This window comes from Sapajus apella, unplaced genomic scaffold (assembly GCF_009761245.1).
Source record: "Sapajus apella isolate SASKATOON/1434 unplaced genomic scaffold, GSC_monkey_1.0 scaffold137, whole genome shotgun sequence".
Lineage (NCBI taxonomy): Eukaryota > Metazoa > Chordata > Mammalia > Primates > Cebidae > Sapajus > Sapajus apella.
In genome coordinates, this window is record NW_022437077.1 from 679,396 (window position 1) to 707,160 (window position 27,765).

The following is a 27,765-nucleotide window of genomic DNA, read 5'->3' on the forward strand; positions in this document are numbered from 1 at the left end:
TATCATCATAGGGGAGAAGAGACTCACAGCGGCTCCAAGTCCTGGCACAACTGCTGGAGAAAGAGGAGCCTGTCATGGATGGGCAGGAAGAAACCAGCTAAATTTTCAACAGCATGGGAGCTTCTGTGTAAATTATAATGAAGATGAACTCTACTAACTGAATAGGTCTGAATCTGCCCACCAAGTCTTACCGTGGGATTTATCAAGTGCAGGCATATTACACCAAACAGACGATAAGAGGAGGGCAAAGAAGGATTCCCCTGAGAGCAAGAGGGCATCTCTTAAGTATAAGACACTTTCAAAAGTAGGCACAGGGGAGCAGGTCAGGAGAACTGAGAGAAAACCTGAGGGTGGAAGAATTGAGAGATTCCCTCCCCTCCCAGGCATGTCTGGCTTTTGACTATCAGAGGCTGATAGTGAAAAGACACCCCTACCAGTCATTCCAAGCATTCAAAATGTGTAGAACCATAACCCTCCAAAGGCCAGATGAACAATAACTGGGCTGAAAGAAATCCTCTCAGATGCAGGAAATGGGGGGCAGGATTTGAGAAAAAAGAGAACTCACCAACCACCATAAAACCTCATGGCAACTTGGTTTACACAAGAGAGAGAACTCCCAACATTCCAAAATTGGGCAGCTCTACTGGGAAGCATCAGCAGATTCCTAAAATCTCAACAGTGCTCAAGTCTCAAATCCTGCTGAAGGAAAAGTTCTAAACCAACTTTCAAAATATTTAGAGCCAGTGATGAACTGAAATAAACTAAAACTGCACCAAACCTGAAACCCAGCTCAATCACAAGTAAGATTGGTTAACTTCACACTACAGGTAAAACCGATTAACTCCATACTGCAGGTAAGATTGGTACTGCATACTCTTATCAGTTTTACAGAAAAAGGGGAGTACCCCCTTCTGGAGGTAAATATTATTTACTTCATTCTCTACTGTTCCTTCTGTGAAAAATGGCTAAAACACCTTCAGAGATTAGCAAACACACCGACAGTTATCAGAGAAAAGTATTAATAGAAGCAGATTCAGATTTAGCCTAGATTTTGGAATTCCCAGAGACTTTAAAAATCTATAACAAAAATGCTAAAAATGAAAGACTCTAAAGAACAACAGGCATAAACAAATGGAAAACTTCAAAGACTTTAAAAATCTACAACAAAAATGCCAAAAATGAAAGAATCTAAAGGACAACATGCATAAACAAACGGAAAACTTCAGCAGAGACCTGGAAACTATTAAAAGAACTAGTGAAAATTCCAGAGATGAAAAATACAACATCAGAAATGAAGGCTTAGATTGATAACGTTCTGGGCACAACAGAGACAGGAATCAGTAAAGACAGGTCACAGAAAATGCCTGTTTGAAATGTAGACAAGAAAAAGTGAAGAAAAAAAAAAAGAGTCTGAAATTTGGAAGGTGATACCAAATGCTCTAACATAAATGTTATCATAATTCTAGAAGAGCAAAAGAGGTGTTTGAAGATATAATGACTGAAAATATTCCCAAATTGATGAAAGATGTCAATGCACAGATCCAAGCAGCTCAGCAAACTCCCAGTAGATAAATACAAAGGAAATGCTGCACCTAAATGTTTCAGTCAAACTGCTGAAAGCCAAAGATAAAGAGATATTACAAGTAGCCAGAGAAAAAACAGGACATTACTTACAGGGGAACAATGATATGAAGTGATGGCTAATTTCTTACCAGGAACAATGTAAAATTGAACACAATGGAGTCACCCATGCTAGAGTTCCAGGTCACAAAACCTAAACTAAGTTGTTATCTGACCTTTTCAGAAATCAGGAGAAAGAGAGATAACAGCCCATTTCCCAAACAGGCCAGCTTAAATCTTCAGTCAGCGTGATGATGAAGTTCCTCTGCTTTAATCCTTACACTAAAAAAGGTAGCCTAAAGTAACCGGATGTTAATGAGTTTCTATTGCTCTGTCTAAAGTAACTAATAGACTTTTTGTTCTTTGTTTCTGCTTTCTTCAGTCCTTCTCTGTCTTTATAAAGCCAACCTCTGCTGCTCGGCTTATTGGAACATTTATTCTATTTGAGGAAATGAAGTGTTGCTCAATGTTAGAATTGCAAATAAAGCCAATTGAGATCTTTCAACTTTAGACATAAAGTTGAAAGATCACATAAAGTGATTTTGTCTTTAGACATAGCTAATGAGGAACAGATCAGGAACAACTGCACTTTCCTGGGGCTGTTGGGATGGATCAGAAAAGGCAGGATGAAGACAGCAAAAGCCAGAAGGAGGCTTCAGCTGTGAATCATATAGGAGGGCATGGAGCTTAAACTTCCTTCCTTCCTTCCTTCCTACCTACCTTCCTTCCTTCCTTCCTTCCTTCCTACCTTCCTTCCTTCCTTCCTTCCTTCCTTCCTTCCTTCCTTCCTTCCTTCCTTCCTTCCTTCCATCCTCTCTGTCTTTCTTTCTTTCTTTCTGAGACAGGGTCTCACTCTGTCACCCAGACTGGAGTGCAGTGCTGTGATCGCAGCTCACTGCAACCTCCACCTTCCATGCTTGAGCTATCCTCCCACCTCAGCCTCCTGAGTAGCTGGGACTACAGGTGCCTGCTACCACACTTGGCTAATTTTTGTATTTTTTGTGGAGATGGGGTTTCACTATGTTGGCCAGGCTAGTCTCGAACTCCTGAACTCAAGTGACACCCTCTTTGGCCTCCCAGATTGCTAGGATTACGGGCATGAACAACTATACTCAGCCACCATTATTGTAAGGCTCTTATATTGCTCCTAAAATAATAGATTATTATTCGAAGGTAGACTGTGATAAAGATGCATATCATAATCCCTAGAGAAACTGCTAAAATAATAAAACAGAAGAGAGGCTAAAAAGTTAATAGAGAGGCCGGGCGCGGTGGCTCAAGCCTGTAATCCCAGCACTTTGGGAGGCCGAGGCGGGTGGATCACGAGGTCAAGAGATCAAGTCCATCCTGGTCAACACGGTGAAACCCCGTCTCTACTAAAAATACAAAAAATTAGCTGGGCATGGTGGCGCGTGCCTGTAATCCCAGCTACTCAGGAGGCTGAGGCAGGAGAATTGCCTGAACCCAGGAGGGGGAGGTTGCGGTGAGCCGAGATCGCGCCATTGCACTCCAGCCTGGGTAACAAGAGCGAAACTCCGTCTCAAAAAAAAGAAAAAGAAAAAAAAAAAAAAGTTAATAGAGAAAATAAAATACACCAAAATATAATCAACTGATACAAAAGAAAGCCAGAGAGGTGGAAGAGAGGAACAAAGAACAAATAAGATCAATAGAAAGCAAACAGCAAAAAGAGACACTTAAATCCAACCAGATAAATAATTACGTTAAATGTAAATTGATTACACACTTCAATTAAAATATCAGAGAATGTTAGACTAGATTAAAAAAAAAGCAGAGTTCGTCAATACACTGTATATAAGAAACATACTGTACATATAGAAACAGACAGGTTGACATTTTTAAAAAGTGGAAAAAGATATACAATACAAACATTAAGCATAAGAAAGCTACTGTGGCTATTTAAATATTAGATAAACTGGACTTCAAGATAAAGGGCATGTATGGAGATAAAGAGAGAGATTTGAGAGTGATAAACTCTAGAGTGATAGAAAGATGAATCCACCCAAGATGACATGAGTCTTAAGTGTGTACACATTTAATAACAGAGCTTCAAAATCTGTGAAGTAAAAACTGACAGAACTAAAGTGAGAAAGAGACAAATCCACAGTTAAACTGGAGATTTTAAGAATCTAAATTTCAAGATCATGATCAGTCAACTTGACCCAATGAATACTTTTTATCACTAAATATACTCAATTGCTTTTTAAAAACAATTATTTAAAAAATTAGAGACAGGGTCTTACTGTGTTGCCCAGGCTGGTCTCAAACTCCTGGGTTCAAGCGATCCTCCTGCCCTGGCCTCCCAAAGTGCTGAGATTATAGTTGTGAGCCACTGCACCTGACCTCAATGCACTTCTGTTTTGGCTTTATTGAGGTTTAACAATATATAATAAAATTCACCCATTTTAAATGATCAGTTTGATGGAATTTAATAATTATATGCAACTGTATTACCACCACCACAGTCAATAGGACACATCTATTACCCTATACGTTTCCTCATGGTCTTTCCGATTGATCTTGTCTTTTGACCCCCATTGCTTGGCAATCACTGATCTGGTTTCTGTAACGAAATTTTGCCTCTTCTAACCCTTCATATAAATACAATTATACAGTATGTAGTGTTCTTGTGTGTTCAGCTTCTTTCATATAGCATAATGGTTTTTAAAAAATATTTATCTATAGTGTTGCATGTATCAATATTCCAGAGTAACTACCACCCAGCAGTAACAAGGACACCACCCTCCAGCCGTGTCAATGGAAGCCATGTGGGGAGCAAAAACAAGGCACTCCTACCCCTCCAGCCAGGGAGGTATCAGGAAAGGGCTTATGGGAGCTAAACTCTCAGCACTCCCCAGCAGTAATGAACCCCCTGAAATGGTTTCAGTGTTTGTCCTGTACAAATCTCATGTTGAAATATAATTCCCAATGTTGGAGGTGGGGCCTGGTGGGAAGTGTTTGGGTCACGGAGTTGGATCTCTCATGGCTTGGTGCTGTCCTTGAGATGTGAGTTCTCATGAATCTGATTGTTTAAGTGTGTGGCACCTCCCTCCACCGCCTTGCTCCTGCTCGTGTCATGTGATGTGCCTGCTTCTGCTTCATTTTCTGCCATGAGTAAAAGCTCCCTGAGGCCTCCCTGGAAGCCAAGCAGATGCCGGCACCATGCTTCCTCTACAGCTCACAGAACCATGAGCTAATTAAACCTATTTTCTTTATAAATTACTCAGCCTCACATATTTCTTTATAGCAATGCAAGAACAGCCTAACACCCCCTCCCACACCCATGACCTCAGATATGAATGGAGGATGAGATAGGGAACTTGGACTCCTACTTTCATCTGGTGGTAATTAGGTGACATCCCCATTTCCTTTGTGAGAGCACTGAAAGAAGTCAGCAAAAACAGAAGGTTTCAATAAGAGCCAAAATCTTATAATACAATATCCAAAATGTCCAAGTTCCAAATAAAAGTCACTTATTGTATAAGAGAAGTGTCTCAAACTGACCTTTTTTTGAGACAGTGTCTCACTCTGTTATCCAGGCTGGAATGCAGTGAGTAGGGCGATCTCGGCTCACTGCAATTTCTTTCTCCCAGGTTCAAATGATTTTCGTGCCTCAGCCTCCCGAGTAGCCAGGATTACAAGCGTGCCATCACACCCAGCTACTTCCTGGAGGTAGAAGCCTTATCTTACAAGCCAGTGCCCTCTGATGATGCCCCAGATCATGGTAAAAGTTTTTTTGTTCTTTTTTTTTTTTTTTTTTGTATTTTTAGTAGAGATAAGATTTTGCCGTATTGACGAGGCTGGTCAAACTGACTTTTGATGATAGATGCTTAATATCAAGATGACAGTGATGGTGTTACACTGGAAACAAATGAAAAAAGTAGAAAACTTCAGCGAAGAAACAGAAGACTTAGCAAAGTAATGAAAACACAAAGAAGAATCAAGTGAAAATTGTATAACTGAAAAATATCGTTAAAAGGAGAAACACAACGGATGGGTTCAACATTAAGTGGAGAGGGCAGAAGGGTCAGTGAACTGCTACACAGAACGATATTAATTACCCAACATGAACCACAGAAACAGAATAGACTGAAAAGCAAAGAGAGCTGCAGGGACAGGGGGAGTTACAGCAAAACATCTAACATCTGTGTCACCAGAATTATGGAAGGAGAGGAAAAAGAGGGTGGGCATAAAATTATTCAAAGAAATAATGGCTGAAAACTTCCTGAATTTGGCCATATATAAAAAAATCTACAGACCTAAGAAGCTGAGTGAACTCCAAATATTACTAGGATAAGCCAACGAAATCCACACCAAGACATTCATGGCCAAACTTCTCAAAACAAAGACAAAAAATCTTGAAAAAGATTTTTTTCAAGAGAAAGAGAAATGAACCTTACCTACAGGGAAGAAATAATTCCAGTGATATCAGATTTTTCACCAGAGACCATGGAGGCCAGAAAGTAGGTGTATAACATTTCTCAAGTGCTGAAAGAAAATAACAGGATTCTATATCCACTGAAAATAGGAACCAAGGGGAAATCAAGACCTTCTCAGCTGATGGAAAACTAAGAGAATTTGTTGCCTGCAGACCTAGTCTCAAAGAATGATTAAAGGAAGTTCTTGGCCGGGCTCAGTGGCTCACACCTGTAATCCCAGCATTTTGGGAGGCCAAGGCGGGCAGATCACCTGAGGTCAGGAGTTCAAGACCAGCCTGCCCAACATGGTGGAATCTTGTCTCTAATAAAAATACAAAAAAGTAGCCGGGCATGGTGGCACGCACCTGTAATCCCAGCTACTCAGGAGGCTGAGGCAGGAGAATCACTTGAACCCGGGAGGTGGAGGTTGCAGTGAGCCAAGATGGCACCATTGCACGCCAGTCTGGGCAACAGGAACAAAACTCCATTTCGAAAAAAAAATTATATTTGATAGTTAAAGCAAAAGTTAGAACACTGATGTAGTTCTAAACATATGTAGAGAAAATATTGAAAACACTGTTTTCAACTGGGTAAGGTAAAGAGGCATGAAGTAAGGTTTCTGTACCTTTGCTGGAATTGGTAAAATAGCAATACCAGTGTATTATCTTTTAAGTTATGTACATACAATGTAATACCTTGAGCAATTACTGAAAAAAGCCATGCAAATGACAAAAACCAAAACGCTAAAGAAATGGACAAAGGCCCTGGCTAGGCATTTCTCCAGAGAAGATATACAGATGTTCAACATCAATCATCATTAGAGAGACACATCAAAATCACAATGAGATACCACTTCACACCTATTAGGATGGCTATTACTTAAAAAAATCACAGAAAATAAGTGTTGGTGAGGATGTGATGAAACCGGAAACTTTGTGCACTGTTTGTGGGAATGTAAAACGGTGCAGCCTCTGAAAAACAGTATGGCCATTTCTCAATCCTAATTTTTAAAAAGCACAGAATTACCTTATGATCCAGCAATTCCACTACTGGGTGTATACCCAAAAGAACTGAAAGCAGGGACCCAGACAGATATTCTTTGTACATCCATGTGTATAGCTGCATTACTCACAATAGCCAAAAGGTAGAAACAACCCAATGTCTATCAACAAATAAATGGATAAACACGATATGGTATATCCATACAGCGGAATATTATTCAGCCTTAAAAAGGAATTGTGGCACATGCTACAACATGGATGAATCTTAGGGACACAAAGCTAGTCACAAAAGGATAAATATTGCATGATACCGCTTGTGTGAGCTATCCAGAAGAATCAAATTTAAAGAGACGGAAAACAGAATGATGGATTCCAGAGGCTGTGGGAGGAGAGAATGAAGTTATTTTGTAATGAATTCAGAGTTTCAAAACTGTAAGATTTCTGACAAGCTTATCCAACCTGACTTATTTTGTTGTTGTTCTTTCTTTTTTTTTCTTTTTTTTTTTAGGCTTTTAGCAGCCTGAAGCCATGGTTTTTAGTTTCTGTCCCTAGTGATGAGTGGAAAAGAGGGATGAGGAAGGGGCTTTACTGGCCCAACCAGAAACAGAAACTAACAACCCGTGACTGTATTCGCTCCCTTGGACACCTCTGTGAGAACCAAACAAACTGAATCTAAGAGAAACTTTTTGGGATCTAAGGCTATGCAGAGAGCTCAACCCCGAAAGCATGATCTGAAGGGAAATCTGATAAATTTAACTACATCAAAATTAGAAATATTTGCTTGGTGAAATATAGTTAAGAGGCTGAAAAGACAAGCTACAGATAGGGAAAAATAGTTGCACACAACATCTGACAAAGGACTGATATCTAGAATTTGCAAAATCTCTCAAAACTCAAATATCTAGAATTGGCAAAGAACTCTCAAAACTCAACAGTGAAAAAAAAAAAAAAGCAAAGAATACAACTAGAAAATGAGTAAATGACAGGAAGAGGTAGTTCACCAAAGGGGATACAGAGATGGCAAATTAGCATGTGAAAAGATGGTAAACATCACTAACCATTAGGGAAATATAAATTAAAGCCACAATGAGCTATCGCTGCATCCCTATCAGAATGGATAAAATTTTTTTTAAAAAGTGACAACACCAAAGGTTGGCAAAGATGCAGAGAAATTGGACGATTCATACATTGTTGATGGAAATGCAAAATAGTACAATCACTTTGGAAAACAGTTTGACAGTGTCTTACAAAGCTAAGGATGCAATTACTGGGCAACCTAGCAGTTGCACTCCTGTATGTTTACCTGAGAGTAAATCGAAGTGACTTACCCATCTTAAAAAAATAAGAATAGGCCAGACGAAGTGGCTCACGCGTGTAATCTCAGGACTTTGGGAGGCTGAGGCAGGCAGAACACAAGGTCAGAAGTTCGAGACCAGCCTGACCAACATGATGAAACCCCATCTCTACTAAAAATACAAAAATTAGTCAAGTGTGGTGGTGCACACCTATAATCCCAGCTTCTCCAGAGGCTGAGGCAGGAAAATCTCTTGAACCCAGGAGGGGGAGGTTGCAGTGAGCAGAGATCACACCACGCTGCACTCCAGCCTGGGCAACAGAGTGAGACTCCATCTCAAAAAAATAAATAAAATAAGAATAACTCATCAACAGCAATAACGCTCATTGAGCACCTGCTCTGCCTGACACTGTTAATCACATTACATGTGTTATCTCATTTAAACTTCCTAACAGATCTCTTGTCTGGTGTAGACTATTTTTTAAAATTTAACTTTTAAGTTCAGGGGTACATTTACAGATTTGTTGTATAGGTGAACTTGTGTCATGGGGATTTGTTGTATGGATTATTTCATCACCCAGGTGTTAAGCCTAGTATCCATTAGTTATTTTCCCTGATCCTCTGTCTCCTCCCACCCTCCAGCCTCTGATAGGCCCCAGTGTGTGTTGTTCCCCTCTCTGTGTCCATGTGTTCTCATCATGTAGCTCCCGCCTATAAGTGAGAATATGCGTATTTGGTTTTCTGTTCCTGTGTTAGTTTGCTAAGGATAATGGCCTCCAGCTCCATCCATGTTCCTGCAAAAAACTTGATGTCCTTCTTTTTTATGGCTGCATAGTACTCCAGGGTGTAGACCATTGTTCTCACCACTCCACTTTCAGCCTCAGAGGCTGCTGTTTAAGGCCACGCAGTTAGCAAGTGGCAGTGCCAGGATTTGAACCCGGGTAATAGGAGCAGGCGCCTTAATCCTCGCCTTGTCATCCTCAGCCATCTCATAGGAGAGTAAACAGAGGCGAGGAGAGGACAAGCCAGCTGCCCCAGGCCACATTGCTGGGAGGCCGCGAGGATGAGACCCAAGGCCACGCGGCCCTGCGGCTGGGGTCCCGGTTCTCCAGTTCTCCTGCCTAACTTTCCCCAACGTTCCCGCGCCTCTTTCACCCGGTCCCAGGGGCCCAGGCACCACCCTTTTCCTCCGGGAGGAGCAGGGAGAGGGCGGGTTCCCCGGCGCAGTCCCCTCCTCGACCCTCCCCCAGGCTTTAAGCAGGCGCCGGGGCCAGGCGGGGCAGTCCCGGGCCGGCCCGCTCCGCCCGGAGATCGCGCTGATGGCGGCGCTGGCGGCGGCGGCCAAGAAGGTGTGGAGCGCGCGGCGGCTGCTGGTGCTGCTGTTCACGCCGCTCGCGCTGCTGCCGGTGGTCTTCGCGCTCCCGCCCAAGGTAACACCTCCTCCGCCCGTGCGCCCCCAGTCCGCCACGGACGGGATCCTCTTCTCCCAAGCCTCCAAGTTGGGAGACCGCTGAGGTCCCGGTGTAGACAGGCTCCACTAGACCCCCTCGCGCGCCCTCCCTTGCAACGGACTGCTGTGAACCCTGCTAACGTCTCTTCCCTCTTTGCAGCTGCTCCTTAGAGCTTGAGTCCCACCTGCCTTCTGGATCTCACTTCCATGGGATAGTGGAGTAATTTCTTTTTGCCTTAGAGACAGGGTCTTTCTTGTCACCCAGGCTGGAGTGCAGTGGTGTGATCATAGCTCGCTGCAACCTCCAACTCCTGGGCTCAAGCGATCCTCCTTCTGCAGCCTCCCTAGTGGCTAGAGCTACAGGTGCATTCCCAGCTAATTTTTTTAAAAATATAGATAGGGTCTCGCTATGTTGTCCAGGCTGGTCTCGACTCAAGAAATTCTCCCACCTTGGCCTCCCAAAGTGCTGGGATTCCAGACGTGAGCCACTGTGCCCAGGAGAGTTCTTTCTTTCCTGAGCTCTAACTCCGTGCTTCGTGCTGTGTTGCACATTTTACCTGACAGTCACAATGAACGCTTACTGTGTGCCAAGCTGTGTGACCTGGGGCAAGTCACTTAACCTCTTTGAACTTCAGTCTACACATGTGTAAAAATGGGGAAAATGATAGTGCCCACCCATAGGGCAGTGGTGAATATCAATGAGGCAATATAAATAAATCTCTTAGAACAAAACCTGGTACAGTGTAAATGCCTAATAGCAGTGGCTCATCGTTTTCTGCACGAGGTCTTTACATTATGAGGACGGTAAGATTCATAGGTGTTTACCAGGAGTGAGAATATGCCTTTTGTGTATCATTTTATTTAATCCTTTCAATGCCTCTCAGAGGGGAAAGATTATTTGACCCATTTTCCAGAAGAGAAAACCAAGGCTGAGAGAGAGAAAGTGACTTCAGAGAGGTTAAGTGACTTGCCCCAGGTCACACAACAAGTAACTGTGTCGGTATTCAGTCCTGGGCTTGTTGGAATCCAGAACTCTAGCTGTTTTCAGTCTCTCCAAGAAAGTAATCCCTGTAAGATCAAAGGCTGCAGGTGGAGTTCAGGAGTCATAACTGAAATCAACACTAGTGGGGGCTGGAAGGAGATGGTCCCACAGGTCCCTTCTGGGTTCTTCACCTGTGCTCAGCCCATCCAGGGTATCAGGAGAGGGCACTGGGCTTGCAAGATACGGCTTCTACCTCCAGAAAGTTGCTTCACCATCTCTCAGTGAGATATTACATGTTCACAAAAAGTAAAGAGGTGTAATTTAGTGGTGCATTACCCAGCACTGATCAGCTGAGGCCAGGAAAGTTCTGGAAGAAGGAGCCCTCCTTGAGCATGTGGAGTAAGAAGGTGACACCAGGTGGTTCCGAGGAGACCCAGGGCTAACACACAAGCAGTTTCTTTAGTGTGGAATTATCTAAGCTATTAGACTTTCTCGACGTGGAAGAGAAAAAAACTGATAAACGATGGAATAAGGATGAGGCCACCTTTTCCAAAACTGGCCCACCCTGGGCCACTTTCTGACCTGCGGATCTTGGGATCTGGGATCAATCTCCTTTCCTCTTTGGGTCCTGCTTTTCTTCTCTATAAACTGGAGTGATCGCGATGCAAGCTTCTGGGATTGATGTGAGGGATTGAGTAAGGCTTTGCGAAACGTCTCTGGTGGAAGTGTGAGTGGCTGAGCCTTGACTGATTGCTGTCTGTGAGGCCCTGGTCAGAGCTCTCCGGCAAGAAGAAATGAAACACAGGGTGTCTATTCTCAGCAGGGGTCCCGACAGCTTCTCTCTGCTCTGTTCTCTAGGAAGAGCACGAGCCCAGGAGAAGATCTGAGGGTTATGGGGCCTGGAACATTGGGTACAAGGCTTGGGAGAGGCTCTGAAGCTTGAGCTTCACAAGGTATCCTCTTCCCATCTGAACCCCAATGTGCACAACTGAATGGAAGGCAGGGAGAGATAACAGGGAGAGCCCCTGGGATGTAACACCCCCCCCACTACTGATGGTGCTAAGGCTGACGAGGAAGGTGGTTTATTGAATGCTTAGCTCTTACCACGCACTAGGAGTTTGTCAGTCTTGTCCCATGTAATCCCCACAACAACCAGAGAGGCAGCTGTTATTTGCATCCCTGTTTGACAGGTGAAGAAATGGAAGCTCAGCGGGGTTAAGTGACTTGCTTAAGGTCACACAGCTGCTAAGCCAGAATGTAGAGTCTGAACTTTTTTTTTTTTTTAATTTTGTGATAGGGTCTTGCTGTGTCACCCAGACGGGAGTGCAGTGGCACAATCTCTGCTCACTGCAACCTCCGCCTTCCAGGCTCAAGCCATCCTCCTGCCTCAGCCTCCCAAGTAGCTGGGACTATAGGCTCCTGCCACCACACCGGGCTAATTTTTTATATTTTTAGTAGAGATAGGGTTTCCCTATGTCACCCAGTTTGGTCTCTAACTCCTGGACTCAATCAATCCACCAGCCTTGGCCTCCCAAAGTGCTGAGGTTACAGGCAAGAGTCTATACTTCTTTCCAACTGCTGTGCCTCACATGCTCTTCTTAGTTATAATTCAATACAAACCACTCCTTTGTTTCCTATAGTTCCTTCGTGGGGACTCTTTATGTGGTTCTAGATGTCACTGCCTCTTTAAGTGGTTGATGAGCCAGGGCCTCCTCCCAGGGGGCAGGTCTGACTGCTTGGAAGACCTTAGCCTCCCTCAAAATCTCTATTGGCATACCCAAAGCCCCCCCTCCCATATAACAATATTTATATGATTATCATTATTAGATTCTCTGCCATTAAGAACAGATGTGTTTCTCAATCTAATATACAATGTGAATAAAAAGTATCCTTAGAAAACATTGCCCTCTTTATTGATCTGGGACATACATTTAAACCATTTCCCATTTAGAAAAAAGAAGTGCAACTGACTGCTGGTGCGGTATTCTTGGGGCAAAACGGGAAATGGGTTAAAGCAAGCATAGTAGGTTTGCTCTGCACACGGAGCTTCAGGACAACCCTGGTTATCTTAACCAGTCACTCCGTGTGATAGCCCCCCAAACAGAAGCTGGTGGACTAACTTCCAAACATGCTTGCTGGGCAAGTCAAGACAGGTGTCCTCAGGTCCGCTCCAACTTCGGATTGCCACTTCTCAGCCTCTTCCACGTGGGTATTCTGGCGCCACAAATGCAGGTCGTATTGTACACATTGGTTACTAAAAGCTTGCGAAGTTGCAGATATCAGATCAGGAAAGAAGTTGGAGATGCTTGTTCATGTGTCATTTCCCAGGCAGTGTGGAATGGGAGACAACTGGTGACAGCTCCTGTCCATTGCTGCTTTGCTGTCATAGGAGTCTGTGTGGTCAAGAGGGTTGGTTCTCCTGCACCTGTCCCTGGGACTGGTGAGCTGGTCTGCGGGGAGGCTGGAGTCAATCAGAGCAGAGCTGGAACAATTCTTACATTATGGTCTCTGGCTCAGAAATGCTGTCAGCAGGGTTGAAAAGGAGTGGGATGAGCTCTGGAATGCATGGCTGCCACTTCCAGTGCCACTAGGGATCCCGGCTCTTGCTATTGAAGAGTGCCGGGGGCTCAGGAAGCTGGGATTCTACCCCAGCTTTAGACTACATTAACGTTTTCCAAGAATGGCCATCCTGGGAGTTAGAGGTTTGGGGAGTGATCTTACCTAGTGGGTACAGACGAGGCTGTTATTAATAAATAAGCTCCAGCCCCACATGTTTGCAGAGAAGTCTTGCCCTCTTTCCTGCCTTATACCCCCAACAGCAAATTAAATGATACTGACCAAATGTCCAAGAGGAGTTCTTAGCCCTGGGGGTTCACAGGTGACTCTAAAGATGCTCTGAGAAGGAAGAGTTGGGGATGTTGTTGGCAAGGCTGCTACAGAGTGTTGTGCAGGCTGTGCACTGCACAAGGTGCTTGCAAGTAAGGCTGAACCAACCGGCATTCCCCGCGCCAAGCTGTACATCCTGGTGCAGAGCTGGATCCACCTGACGAAGGACCTTTTTTTCTAATTTGTACAAAGGTGTCGCGTGGGCTAGCAGCAGACTTGCCCTGGGGTAGAGATCTTGTGGAGGGATGGTAGTACACTGATAAGGTCAGATTTTGCCCAATTTGTGGGCAGGTAGATGACCAGGAAGTTGGTCCTTTCATTCCCAGTTTTGAGGCTTTGGAATCAGTACTGCATTTGCATTCCACATACTTGCTGGGCAAGTCATTTTATGTCTCTGGCCTTAGATTCTTCATTTATAACAATATTATATTCCTTCCCAGTTATTTTCTGGGCTCAATGAGTTAATACATTGCACCTGCACTATAAGTTCTTATATTCATATTTAATGCTGAAAGTATGCTTTAGTTCTTTCATTTTGCAGATGAGGAAACTAAGGCTCAGAGAAGTTAAATGATGGAGAGAACATGGGCTTTGTGTTGGGAAGACCTGGATCTGCGTCTTGGCTGCGTCAGACTATGAAAGAGGGGAGACTGGGCTAGAGACCTTGAATTCCTGAGCCTCAGTCTCATTTGTGAAGTGGGGAGGACTCACACCCTCCCATTTTGTTATGAGAATCAGGGGAAGATACCTTATGTATCCAGTGCAGTGCCCAGCACATAATGGGAGTTTATAATTAGAGCAATGGCCACACATTTTTCTCACATTTACCAAATGCTGTTTTACGTTCCTTTCCAATTTCAGCTCATTTACTCTTCACATCAGATGTAGGAAGCTCAAACAATAAGTATCCCCATTTTTAGAAATGAGAAAAGTTAAATTCCCAAGGTCACACAGCTACTAAACACAACTTCAGTCAGTCCTTCTCCTTCTCTCTTGGTCCTGGATTCTGGAAGAGAGGGTGGCCAGGGTTCAGAGAGGCCCTTGAGTTTTCCCCAATAGAGGTTTTCTGGAAAAACACTGCAAGTCCAGCTCTGCGGACTGAGCACCTTCTCTGGCCAGACACCACCTGCTGATTTTAACTTCTGCATCTCATTTGAACCTCAGGGAAATCAGACAGGGATTTTTCCAAAGGCACCCCAGAATGGAGTGAGTCTGGTTTGGTTTCCATCATCCAAGTACCACTCACATCGTTTTTGCCAGAATCCCTCACGGCTCAATATTATTTTGGTTTTTTTTTTTTTTTTTTTTTTTTTGAGACGAAGTCTCACTCTGTCACCAGGCTGGAGTGCAGTGGCTCAGTCTCAGCTCAGTGCAACCCTCGCCTCCCGGGTTCAAGCAATTCTCCTGCCTCAGCCTCCCGAGTAGCTGGGACTACAGGTATGTGCCACCACCCCCAGCTGATTTTCTTTTTTTTCATTTTAGTAGAGAAGGGGTTTTACCATGTTGGCCAGGATGGTCTTGATCTCCTGACCTTGTGATCCATCCGCCTTGCCCTCTCAAAGTCCTGGGATTACAGGTGTGAGCCACCGCGCTCTGCCAATATTACTGACTTAATTACATTCCTGTTATTATTATTTTTTTTTACATTAATGCCATACTGCCTTCTCCTTTTTTTAAAAAAAGAAAAAAAACTTAAATGCAACTTTAAAAGGAGATTTTATGTGGGTGTCGTTTATGGAGAATCGGGATCATCATGGATGATTAGAAAAAGAAAACTAGCAATAAATAGGTAAATATTTAATGCTGATTACTACTGGGTACACACTGCTGCCTGCTTGAAGCTGTGGACCTGTGACCTGCCCTCTTTTTCTTGCAAAGGGAGGGACATCATCAAGTGAGCCATTAAAGACAAGCTAGTACCAAACTGAGACTTTGTTTTGGAAATAATGAGAGGGAAAGAATTAGAGGGAGGAAACCTCATTGTTCTACCCAAAGTCTTCTGGAGTTGGCTTTTTATACTTCAAGAAATATTGGACTCGTGCCTTGTCTGGGGGTGCTGAGGTCGACTGACAGCCCCAGCACCTCCGTTTCCACATCTGAACATCGATGGCCTTCTTGCCACCATGATGCTTGGTGGGCCGTTAAGTCAGCTGAACAGCGACCCACCAAAGATGTTGGTGTCCTAATCCCCCGACCCAGTGAATGTTAATTTATATGGAAAAAAAAAAGGGGGGGGACTTTGCAGATGGGATTAGGAGAAGGATCTTGAGATAGGGACGTTATTGTGCAGTATCCAGGTGGGCCCGATGTACTTCCCAAGGGGCCTTCTGAGAGGCAGGCAGGAGAAGTTGAAGTCAGAAGGTAATAGGATGATGGAAGCAGAGACAGGAAAAGCAACGTGAGGTGGGGCTATGAGCCAAGGAATGCAGGCGGCCCCCAGAAGCTGGAACAGGCAAGGAATGGATTTTCTCTCCCGGAGCTTCCAGGAGGAACCAGCCTGGCCAACACCTTGACTTTGGCCCAGTGAAAATGATTTCAGACTTCTGGCTTCCAAAACTCTAAAAGAATACATTTGTGTTTCTTAAGCCACTCCTTTTGGGGTCATTTGTTACAGCAAAAGGAAAGAGGAATACATGGTAAACCCGCCCCACCAGACTGGTTCTCCCAGGAGTGGTTGGGAAGTTTGGCCCCATGTCTGCCTCTGAAGTTTGATGCAGTAATTGCCCATTATGTGGGCCTCTTGTTCCTGGGATGCAAACCCTGGTGCTCAGGACAGAGCCTGGCTTGGTCAAAAAGGTTCCAGGTTTTGGATTCATTTGGATACGAATTAATCTCTGGCCTTTACCCTGACGAGCTGTGTGAAGAGCGTCTTCACTTCTGGGAACTCAGTTCCCCATATGAAAAATGGAAATGTCCTTACTCCCTTCTTCACAGGATTTTGTAATGAATAAATAAGTTCATATATGCAAAACATGTGTCTTTTTTTTTTTCTTTTTACATGTGAGGACATGTAAATTTTATTTTATTTTTTGGCAACTTAACCTTTACACATGCTTTTCTGGCTGGAATCTTTGAAACTGATTTGGAAAAAAAATAGAAGATGCTGGTAGCATTTGGTGCAAAGGACTATGTTGAAATGGTCAGTCCTGTGCCTCAGTTTTCTTATCTGGAGATTGGGTCTAATCATAGTTCAGCCACATAGCGTTGAGGGGAGGAAACGAGTTCGTATGTGTGAGGTACTTAGTGAAGTGCTGGCTCCTGGGAAGCACTGAGTAACTGTCAGCTCTTATTATTACCGTTGCCATCACAACATTTTGAAACTGGTGATCGTTCTAGTTTAACCGTCACAAAAAGGAAACTGAGGTCTAGAGAAGGAGGTGAATTTTCCAAAGGCTTCACTGATGGGAAAGGCAGGGATGAGCACTTCCATCCCCCCCCTCCAGGGAGCACCCCGTCCGGGGCATCGGTCAACAATGTTTTTATTTTAATTAATTATTTTTGAGACAGGGTCTTGCTCTGTTGTCCAGGTTACAGTGCAGTGACGTGATCACGGCTCACTGCAACCTCCACCTCCTGGGCTCAAGCCATCCTCTCACGTTAGCCTCCCCAGTGGCTGGGACTACAGGCACGCACTATCATACCTGGCTAATTTTTGTATTTTTTTTGTAGACACGGGGTCATGCAGCTTAGCTGGTCTCAAACTCCTGGACTCAAGCTGTCCGCCCCTCTCAGCCTCCCCAGATTCTGGGATTATAGGCATGAGCAACCACATCTGGCCTCATCAATGTTTAATTCTAAAGACATTTTATTTAATCTCTGATGGCTAACTGGTCAGAGGTCAAGTTTACTTATTTCTATTCAGATCATACCTGGCTCTCAACAAAGGTTAAGGAGAGCTGATGTTTCCTGTGTGCTTATTAGGAGCTCTGGTCCCCATTTCCTTGCTGATCCCATCTTCCAACCCCACTCCCCCTCTCACGCCCTCTGTTCCCACCACTCTGGCTTTCTTACTGCTTCTAAATATCCCAAGCTTGCTCTCACTCCAGGACCTTTGCACTTGCTGCTCCCTCGGTCTGAACCTCTGTTCTCCCAGATGTCTGCAAGGCTTGTTCCTTCCCTTCACTGATCTCCGTTTGGATCTTTCCTCTGAAAAGCCCTTCCCATCTTTAGACCCTTCCTAAAATACAAAATGAAAAATCCTTTTCTCTGCATTCTGCCTTATTTTTCTTCATGGTCTTTGTCACTACCTGGCCATGTATTATGTATTTAATTATGTAGCTGCCAGTGCATTTCTGTATTGCCCCCTTCCCTGCCTCCCCACCCATGGGGTGTGAACTTACAAGGGCAGGGAGATTTTGTTTGTCCTGCTCACCGTTGTCTCTTTGGTGCCTAGCTCAGTGCTTGGCACATAGTAGGTGCTCAATAAGTATGTATTGAATAAGTGACAGAAAGAATGCCAGTTGTGTGCTAAGTTCTTGGCATGCATTTTCTCATGAATCCTCACCACGACCCCAAGAAGGAGCTAGCACGATTCCATTTGCCCATGACCCCAAGAAAGAGCTAGTACGATTCTCTCCATTTGCCCAATGAAGAGCCCAAGGTGCAGACAGGAGGAGCCCCCTACCCACATTAGGCTGACAGATGGCGGCTGTGGGCTTGGCTCCCAGGCTGACTTCCACACTGCTGTTGCCTACCTCCCCAGGCCCTTTGCCTCCTGCAGAAAGATGCTTACCCTGGGCACTCTGGGAATAATCAGAGGCTAATTCGAGAGCCAGGTTGGCAATCCAGGGACAGGGACAGGTTGTGACTCGCCATAAAGCTCTGGGGTCAGGCTGGCAGGCTGGGAAGGCTTCCTGCCTCTGGCTGGCTTTGCGCTTGGACTGAACGTGGTGAGATGAAGACAGGGAGGAAGCATGTTCCTGGAGAATGGGAGGAGCAAGAGGCCAGGAGCAGGAAGAGTCCTGAGCAGGGGACAGGGCAAGAAGTCCATCTTCCCAACTCTTTTGATGCAGACTTCCAGTGCACAGCAACCCAGGAGGGCAGAAACTGACAAAAGCGACCGTAGACTGAGCACCTACTAAGCACCAGGTGTTGTGCTGGGTACTGCACATGCATTGCAGCCAGTGTATAGAACATCCCGACCAGGGAGGCCCGCGAGGAGGCCGCAGTGTTGGCACAGTGCACTGTTGTACCCCAAGGTCTCCAGCTGGCAAGTAGATTTTTTTTTTTTTTTTTTAAATTTTCTGAGAGCTCTGCCTCTAGGCTGGAGTGCAGTGGTGGAATTTCGCTCGCTGCAACCTCCGCCTCCTGGGTTCAAGCTATTCTCCTGCCTCAGCCTCCTGAGTAGCTGGGACTCCAGGGGCCCGCCACGATGCCCAGCTAATTTTTGTATTTTTAGTAGAGATGGGGTTTCACCATGTTGGCCAGGCTGGTCTCGATTTCTTGATCTTGTGATCTGCCCAACTCGGCCTCCCAAAGTGCTGGGATTACAGGCATGAGCCACCTCACAGCTGTGGCCCCAGAGCCCTGTGTCATCTAGCTCCTGCCCACATGTTCCCTGTGTCTGTTTTAATGTTACTGGTATTTGTTTTAATCCTCTTGTAATCATTTGTTTATGATAAACACACGGACACATAAATCACCATCATCAAAGAAGCAGTTTTTATACTCACAGGGCCCTAGAAGCAGAAGGCACATCATGTCACACAGCGTCACACAGGGAAGCAGCAGGGCCTGCTGGGAGGCAGGGGGAGTAAGAGAAAACATGGGCATGAGCCTTTTTTACTGTGGGGACTATGTCCCGGCAAGGCAGGGCGGGCAGGTTTAGGATCGGTTAGTTAATTTGAATAATTTCAGTGGCTCTGGGGCATGGAGACTGCCCCTAGTTGTCTCGTCCCTGGGTCTGGGGTGATTAGGGCAGGTGGGTTCATGTGAGAGCCCTCAAAGAGAGGTGGTAGGGAGTGCCGCCTCTGGATTGGCGGTTTCGCATGTGAAGAAATGCTTGCAGGCTAGTTGTTTATTATTATTATTATTATTAATTTTAATTAACAACTTTTTTTTTTGAGACGGAGTTTCGCTCTTGTTACCCAGGCTGGAGTGCAATGGCGCGATCTCGGCTCACCGCAACCTCCGCCTCCTGGGTTCAGGCAATTCTCCTGCCTCAACCTCCTGAGTAGCTGGGATTACAGGCACGCGCCACCATGCCCAGCTAATGTTTTGTATTTTTAGTAGAGACGGGGTTTCACCATGTTGACCAGGAGGGTCTCGATCTCTTGACCTCGTGTTCCACCCGCCTCGGCCTCCCAAAGTGCTGGGATTACAGGCTTGAGCCACCGCGCCCGGCCTAGTTGTTTATTATTTCTAGGAGTTGGTTAGCCCTGGGAAGGGGCAGTCTCTCCAGGGTGTCAGAGCCTCAAATACAGAAATTAGAAAACGTGATTTTACAACTTCACCTGCCTTTCTGTTTTTTAGCTATGCCCCAGCCTCAAGGGCCTTCTTTTGGTTCTTCAAAGCTGCCAAGCTTGCTCCTGCCCCAGGCCCTTTGCACTTGCTATTCCCTGGGCCACTCTTGCCCCAGATCTTTCCCAGCTGCATGCTTCTGGTCATTTAGGTCTCGGCTCCACTGGTAATGCCTCCTAGGAGTTCTCCCTGATTAATGCTTCTGCAGCACACCTGCCCTCTTTACCCCACAAATCACTCTCTAAAACAGCTTCCTGTTTTATTTTCTTTGTGGCATTCATCCCGATCTGAAATGGTCATTTCTTTGTCTAGTGTCTGCCTCTCTTCCTTCGCTGTGAGTGACCTAACAGCAGGTTCATGTCTATGGTGCGCTCTACGGCAGCCCTGTACCCAGAGGAGTGCCTGACACACAGTAGGTGCTCAGTAAAAAGATTCATTCCATGAATTTGAATTTGAACGCACGTTCTGATTTCAGAACCTGTACAGGGTCTGAAACCCTAGACTGCTTCCCGGTTTGCGTAACGTTTGAGTACAAATCAGGGTTTCCAGCCCTTTCTATTTTGAGCTGGAAAGACAGGCCCAGAAGATGACTGCAGAGACTTTGCTAACTTCTCTCAGCCTAGTGGACCCAGATCCCTCATCTGTGCCCCAACACACTCTCCCCACCTGGTTTGACCCATTGCCCCATCCCTCAAGTGGGCACATAGAGCCCAGAACAATTCCTCTGAGGTCCAGCCAACTTTCCACTTTCCCGGCACTCCTGCCAGGTGTGTAAACAGACTGGCATGACTCCCAGTGATGCCGCAGGGAGCAAGATTGTGTTTCCTGACCCAACGCAACGGGACAGTGCCCTCTGGACTGATGAGCAGATTTCTCTGACATCCCCAGACCTTGAAGACATGAAGTCAGCACCCTAGGTAGCGGCAGACCCGGCCAGGGTCTGGAACAAGTCAGACACGTGTGTCCAAACTCCTCTCTTCAGCTGAGATGCATCAGGCACTTGGGAAAAGCCACATGAGGTCACCCCGCTTCCTGGCAAGTCAGTTCCCTCCCCTGAGCCTCAGTTTCTTCATCTGCAAGGTGGGCATAATGATACTCACCTGCCCGGAAGACGTAAAGGTGCTGACACGTTGTAGGTGCTCAATAAAGGATTGCTGCTGTTGCTATTATCTGCAGAGTTCAGGCTCTCTGCTCTTTCTGCTTCTCCTTGAAATTCACATGAAGGGGGACAGCTGTGGGAAAGTGCGTGTGATGCTGGTGGGAACACCCATAGTCAGAAGACAACAGTGAGCCCCAGCTGGAAAAAGACTCGGGAGTAGAGCTGAGAAGGCCATCAAGCCCCTGTTCTGCCGGTCAGCTGGGTGCAGTCCCTTCCCATCCTCTTAGCTCTACTCTCCTGCAGGACCTTACCAGCCCTCTGGGCAGAGAGACGACTTTCTTTTCTTTTTTTTTTTTTTTTGAGACGGAGTTTCGCTCTTGTTACCCAGGCTGGAGTGCAATGGCGCAATCTGGGCTCACCGCAACCTCTGCGTCCTGGGTTCAGGCAATTCTCCTGCCTCAGCCTCCTGAGTAGCTGGGATTACAGGCACGCGCCACCATGCCCAGCTAATTTTTTGTAGTTTTAGTAGAGACGGGGTTTCACCATGTTGACCAGGATGGTCTCGATCTCTTGACCTCGTGATCCACCCGCCTCGGCCTCCCAAAGTGCTGGGATTACAGGCTTGAGCCACCGCGCCCGGCCCGGGACAACTTTCAATTCCACTCTACTAAGCACCCCTACAGGAAAGTGCTGGTACCTGGGAGGCTGCAGGAAGTGACCTCAGCTTTATTGATGTCCTGGGCGACATCACACGCCTTATTCTTGCACTCTCTTCTGTCTCCCGAGGAGACCTCGTAAGAGCTATAGCCAGCACCTCTCTAGCATCTACTACGTGCCAGGCGTGGTTCTAAGCACTCACGATATGCTTGCGTGCTTTTTTATGTTCGTTGTGGCTCTGTGGGCTGGTGTGTTATTATCCACATTTGCCGACGAAGAAACCGAGGCACTGAGTGCTTCCGTCACTTGCCCAAGCTCCCACAGCTGGGAAGTGGCCGAGGTAAGATTCAAACCTCACCATTCTGGCTCCAGGGTCTGCGTTTCCAGTCATGCAGTATGACCCAGGGATGATAGACCCATTTTACAGATGAGGAGAGTGAGGCTCCGAGAGATTAAGCCATTTGCCCAGCGTCTCATAGCCATTGAAAGAGTAGTGGGGCTGGCACTTGAGCCCAGGTCTGCCTTGTTGAAAACCCACACTCCTTTGTGATTCAGTGGAGGCCAGCGGGGAACGGAGCAGTTGTGCTGGTTGGGGAAGGTGGGACATCAAGGCAGGCCTCCCAGAGGACAGTGACATCATCCAGAGACTGGAGTGGGAGTTTGGAAGTCTCAGGGGGCTTTCTGAAGATTGGAGTTTATGGAGACAAGAACTAACATGAGTAATCCGTCAGTGTGGGTAGGAGCTTGGATTCGGCTGCTTGGGTTCCAATCCTGGCTTTTTTTTTTTTTTTTTTTTTTTTGAGACGGAGTCTTGCTCTGTCACCCAGGCTGGAGTGCAGTGGCGCGATCTCGGCTCACTGCAACCCTCGCCTCCCAGGTTCAAGCAATTCTCCTGCCTCAGCCTCCCGAGTAGCTGGGATTACAAGCGCCTGCCACCATGCCCAGCTAATTTTTGTATTTTTAGTAAAGACAAGGTTTCGCCATGTTGGCCAGGCTGGTCTCGAACTCCTGACCTCAGATGATCCGCCCCCCACTTGGCCTTCCAAAGTGCTAGGATTACAGGTGTGAGCCACTGCTCCTGGCCCCAATTCTGGCTTTTTAACCAATGTTGTGACTTGGGCCAGTTACTTAACCTTTTTGTGCCTCAGTTTCTTCATCTGTAAAATGGGTATGATAATAATAGATGATGCTTGTAAAGAGCTCAAAAACGTTGGCTACCTTCAGGAACAAAGCACCTACTGTGTCTCAGGCCTTAGAGGACATGCTTTAAATCAGTAGTCTTCCAGCAAATTTGTCCCAGGAGACATGTGGCAACATCTGGAGGCAATTTGGAGCGTCACAGTGGGAGGAGGGTGCTACTGTAGCTGGTGGTTGGAGGCCAGGGATGCTGCTAAATATCCTGTCATGCACAGGACAGCCCCCCACAGAGAATCCTCAGACCTCAAATGTCAGCGGTGCCAAGGCTGAGAACCCCTGCCTCAAACGCATTAGTTCCTTTGATCTCTCTGACATGCTGGGAGGCAGGCATGATCCAGAGTCCAGTTTTGCTGATGAGGAAACAGAGGCCTAAACAGGGACATGCTAGCCTATGAGCAGGCAGCCTGGAGGCAGAGGGCCTGGCAGAGAGGAGAGGATTTGGAAATGGAGGGCGTTCCAGGCACTGCAGAGGCACCCCTGCCCTCAGTCCCTCTCAGAGGCCAGCTCCTGGCTGGACGGAGCTGACGGCCCCTCTGTCCTCAGCAGTCAGGGTAGCCGCGTTTCCCTTGCAAGGGAAATAACAAAACAGGCCCTTGTTCGCCGCCACCCACAGCCCTGCTTCTGCCCTGGGTTTCACCATGCCTCCTGTACCTTTCTCTCTTGACAAGCTGAAGCGCTGGCTCTGGGGGCCTCGGGGTGAAGGACAGGGCAAAGGAACATTCTTCCAGCTCCTCTTATTAACCTTTCCCTGCCCCCGCCTGTAGCCCCCTCAGACTTCTCTAGAAAGGGCTGGAACCAGTCAGCAAAACTTCTCGTGGTGCCTGAGTCGCGCGTTTTGCAGCATAGAGTCCCCAGCCACGAGCGTGGGCAGCTCACCGAGCAGCCAGTCCTGCTCTGCCAATGTCTGGGACCAGAATCATGGGACGTCCAGGCCTGGGGAGCCCTGCCAAGGCCTCGCTGTCACCTCCCATTGGGGGTGATAGGGGAGACTGAGGCCTGTTCCGAGAGGACATTCTCACCCCCACTAAACCAGACATCAACTGCTCCCTGCTCTTGACTTTTTTCTTGCATGGAATCTGTACTTTTCCAGACCTTGGCTTTCCCTTCCTGGAGGAGTCTGTGTCACGTGGTGTGTCCCCCAGAATCCCTTCCTGGGGGGCGGAGGAGGAGGGATGGCAGCCCGAGAGCATACACCCCAGCACCAGCCTTCCTGGATTCCAGCTTTGCTTTCCTACTTCCTGGCCATGTGACCTTGGGCAAGTTACTTAGCCTCCCTGTGCCTCAGTCTCCTCCTCTGTAACATGAGAATATTGATCGGGCCTACCTCATAGGAATGCTGTCATGATGGGCTCCTATGCCCAGAGTACTTAGGGGTGTGCCTGGCCCAGCACAGGTGCTAGGTGAATGTTTGCCATTGTCAGTAGCAGTCGCAGTGGTGTGATTTGCTTTACCAGTGAGCTCGTGGCTCTGGGTCTGGAAGGGCTTTACGAGGGTTGAAGTTTGTTCTCGAATTATCTTGGCCTCATCCCTTTACTCATTGTGTGAGTTCTTGGGTTCTCTGAGCCTCCATTTCCTCCCCTATAAAATGGAATAAAGCTCATCGCCTAGGGACTGCTGGGAAGATTAACTGAGATAATGCTTATTCAGAGAAAAATCTCAGTGAGTGTTCCCCTGTCATTCTTGTTCTTGGCCAAAATCCCGAAGTCCAGATGCCTGAGAAGTGAGGGACTGTGAGCAGCAGAGGTGCATTGTCAAATAGGGCCTGGAAACAGGTCGGGGCTTCCCAGCAGGGCCGGCTTCCCCTGGGACCAGCTTCCCCTTCACTCACTGGTTTCCCAACTGCGCCCCCTCCCAACATGCCTGGGGCAGGACCAGCTGGACCTGGGTGGAGCTGGAATGATGGTAAACACAAGAAAACTGAAAATGTCAAGGGTAGGGCAGACCCCAGTGCCCAAGAAGCAGTGGGGGCACAGGATGTGGGCTCGGATGATCCCGGGCAGAGCCAGGTTTGGCCAAGAACTTCCTTGTGAGTAATGCCAGGCACTTTCCTAGCCAGCCTCAGTTTTCTCATCTGTCCCACGGGCCCACCAGCATCATGCGGCTGTGATGAGGAGCCGGGGAAACCCTGAGCTTTGTAAAACAAAAGAGTGCCCTGCAAATAGCGAGGGGTTAATAGGGACTTTGTCCATCTTGTCCACCAACGCACCCCAGTACCTGGTGCACAATAGGCGCTTAATCCATGTGTCCTGAATGATTGTGGAATCAAACACTGAGGAATTTCCTCAGTGTTCCCTGTGTGCCAGGTGCTACCCACAAGTGACTAATGCAATCAGTCAGAAAGTTTCCATTGAGCACCTGCTACTATTCAAGGGGGACATGGCAGTGAACCAGACAGTCACAAATCCTTTCAGCTATGCAGCTGACATTCTAGAGAAGGATAAATAAGCAAGATCTATAGTATTGTTACCGGAAAGGGGTCCCAATCCCCCTCAAGAGAGGGTCCTTGGATCTTCTGCAAGTAAGAATTCGGGGTTAGTCCACAGAGTAAAGGGAATTTATTAGAAAGGTGAAAAAAACAAAGAATGTCTACTCCACAGGCAGAGCAGTGACCTGGGCTGCTCACCCGAGTACACTGGTGGTGATTTCTTGATCAGATGCTAAACAAGGGGTGGATTATTCATGAGTTTTCTGGGAAATGGGTGGGAAGTTCCTGGAACTGAGGGTTCCTCCCCTTTTTAGACCATATAGAGTAACTGTCGGATGCTGCCATGCATTGATAAACTGTCATGGCACTGGTGGCAGTGTCTTTTAGCAAGCTAATGCATTCGAATTAGCTTAGAATGAGCAGTGAGGACAGCTAGAGTTCGCTTTCCTTGACATCTTGGTTTTGGCTGGCTTCTTTGCTGCACCCTCTTTCATGAGTTGGGTCCCTGTGACCTGTATCTTGTGAAACCAGTCCTGCTGACCTCCTGTCTCATTCTGTGACTTAGGCTGCCTAACCTCCTGGGAATGCAGCCCAGTAGGTCTCAGCCTCATTTCCCCAGCCCCTGTTCAAGATGGAGTCGCTCTGGTTCAAACGCCTCTGACAGTAGGTCCAACGATGATAGTTTTTATGGAGAACAAAAGCAGGGAAGGGAGGGAGTTGGGGATGAGGGTAGTGCAATTGTAGAGTCTGGAAGGTGTCCTGGAAAAGGGAGCATCTGAACGCATATCAAAAGGAGAGGACATTTGAGCAAAGACCTGAAGAAGGTGAAGGAGCAAGCCCTACGCATTCATAAAAATAGAACATTCCAGGCATAGGGAACAGCAAGTGCAAAGTCCTCGGCACAGACCTGGGTGTGCTTCTTGGCCTTGGCAGAAGGTTTCTCTTGGGTTCTCTCTCATCTAACCAGGCTGGGTCCTTTCCCTGGGCCTGCCACGTGTGCTCTAAATTCCTTTCCCTTTGGGGCCTGTATGTATGTGGTACCTGGAATCATTACGTTATCTCCAAATGGCAGACTTGAAGTGGCTTACAGATCATTGGGATGAACTTCTTTTTTTTTTTTTTTTTTTGTAAAGACAGAGTCTCGCTCTCTTGCCAGGCTGAAGTGCAGTGGCGCGATCTCGGCTCACTGCAATCTCCACCTCCCGGGTTCAAGCAATTCTCCTTCCTCAGCCTCCCGAGTAGCTGGGATTACAGGCGCCTGCCACCATGCCCAGCTAATTTTTTAGTAGAGACGGGGTTTCACCATGTTGGCCAGGACGGTCTTGATTTCTTGACCTCGTGATCCGCACCCCTCGGCCTCCCAAAGTACTGGGATTACAGGCGTGAGCCACCGCGCCCGGCCTGGAATGAACCTTCTAACCTAAAGAAGGACGGGAGCATGGCAGGGGTCCAAGAAACAGCATATGGTCTTCCTTGGTTCTCATAACAGCCTTTTCCAGGAGACTGATCCTGGGTCCGCTGGTCACAGAAAAACTAAACTTAAGAGACCAGATGGGATTTAAAGGTTCATCCCACCCCAGTGTCTTTGGGCAGGGTCTCACCTCACCTGGAGAAAGGCCTCCTATTAGCACCAGCTGCAAAGGTGTGGGAGAGGCTGACAGGGGAAAAGGGAGGTGGAGGGGCCCTGAGGGGAGCTTTCAGTGCCCCCACCACCCCTCTCCAGGTTGGGATGAAGGAACCAGCTGGAGAGATGGGAAGACTGAGGCAAAGAGAGAGGCCAGCTGCCCAAGGTCACACCGTGATCGGAATGTGTTCTACCCGCCTGGGGCTGAGGCCACCAGGAGCTCCTGTGTCCAGGGCACCACCCCAACACCACCCTCCTGTCTGGCTTGTGAATGATTAGTGAGGCCTGGGCAGCCACAGGGTTGTAAGCCACTGCAGGAACACTTTTAATGAATGGCTCCAAGAACTTGAACTTGTCACAACATCCACTAATGAGTCCAGGGGTCTAACGCACTCCACTCTGGGGGAGGGGTGGGTGGCAGGGCTCAGACATCGCCTGGGGGGAGCTTGCTACCCTTTCTGTTTCCCCCACTGAGTCTTGTGCCCAGATGGACACAGGTGGCCCCTAGCTGCGTTCTCAGAGTGTTTGGGGGCATGGGACAAGGCAAGAGGGAGCCTCGGTTGGCAATCAGAGACAAGACTTCTGGGTGGCCTCAACAACTTCCATCTGCATCACCTCTGGATTAACCCCCCATG

At 47.0% G+C, this 27,765-nt stretch overlaps 1 protein-coding gene across 6 annotated transcripts in view; it reads left to right on the top strand.

Moving 5' to 3' along the window:
* Window positions 1–9,634: 9,634 nt before the first annotated feature.
* The window catches only part of SLC13A3 (solute carrier family 13 member 3), an 84,463-nt gene continuing 66,332 nt past the window's right edge, over window positions 9,635–27,765 (top strand). For 4 of the 6 annotated variants that reach the window (XM_032263668.1, XM_032263671.1, XM_032263673.1 and 1 more), the window contains exon 1: window positions 9,635–9,781. In XM_032263668.1, the coding sequence (XP_032119559.1) occupies window positions 9,671–9,781 (111 nt within the window). In that variant the 5' untranslated portion in view covers window positions 9,635–9,670. The remainder of the gene's footprint in view (window positions 9,782–27,765) is intronic. The other 2 variants (XM_032263670.1, XM_032263669.1) reach the window with 1 other exon arrangement.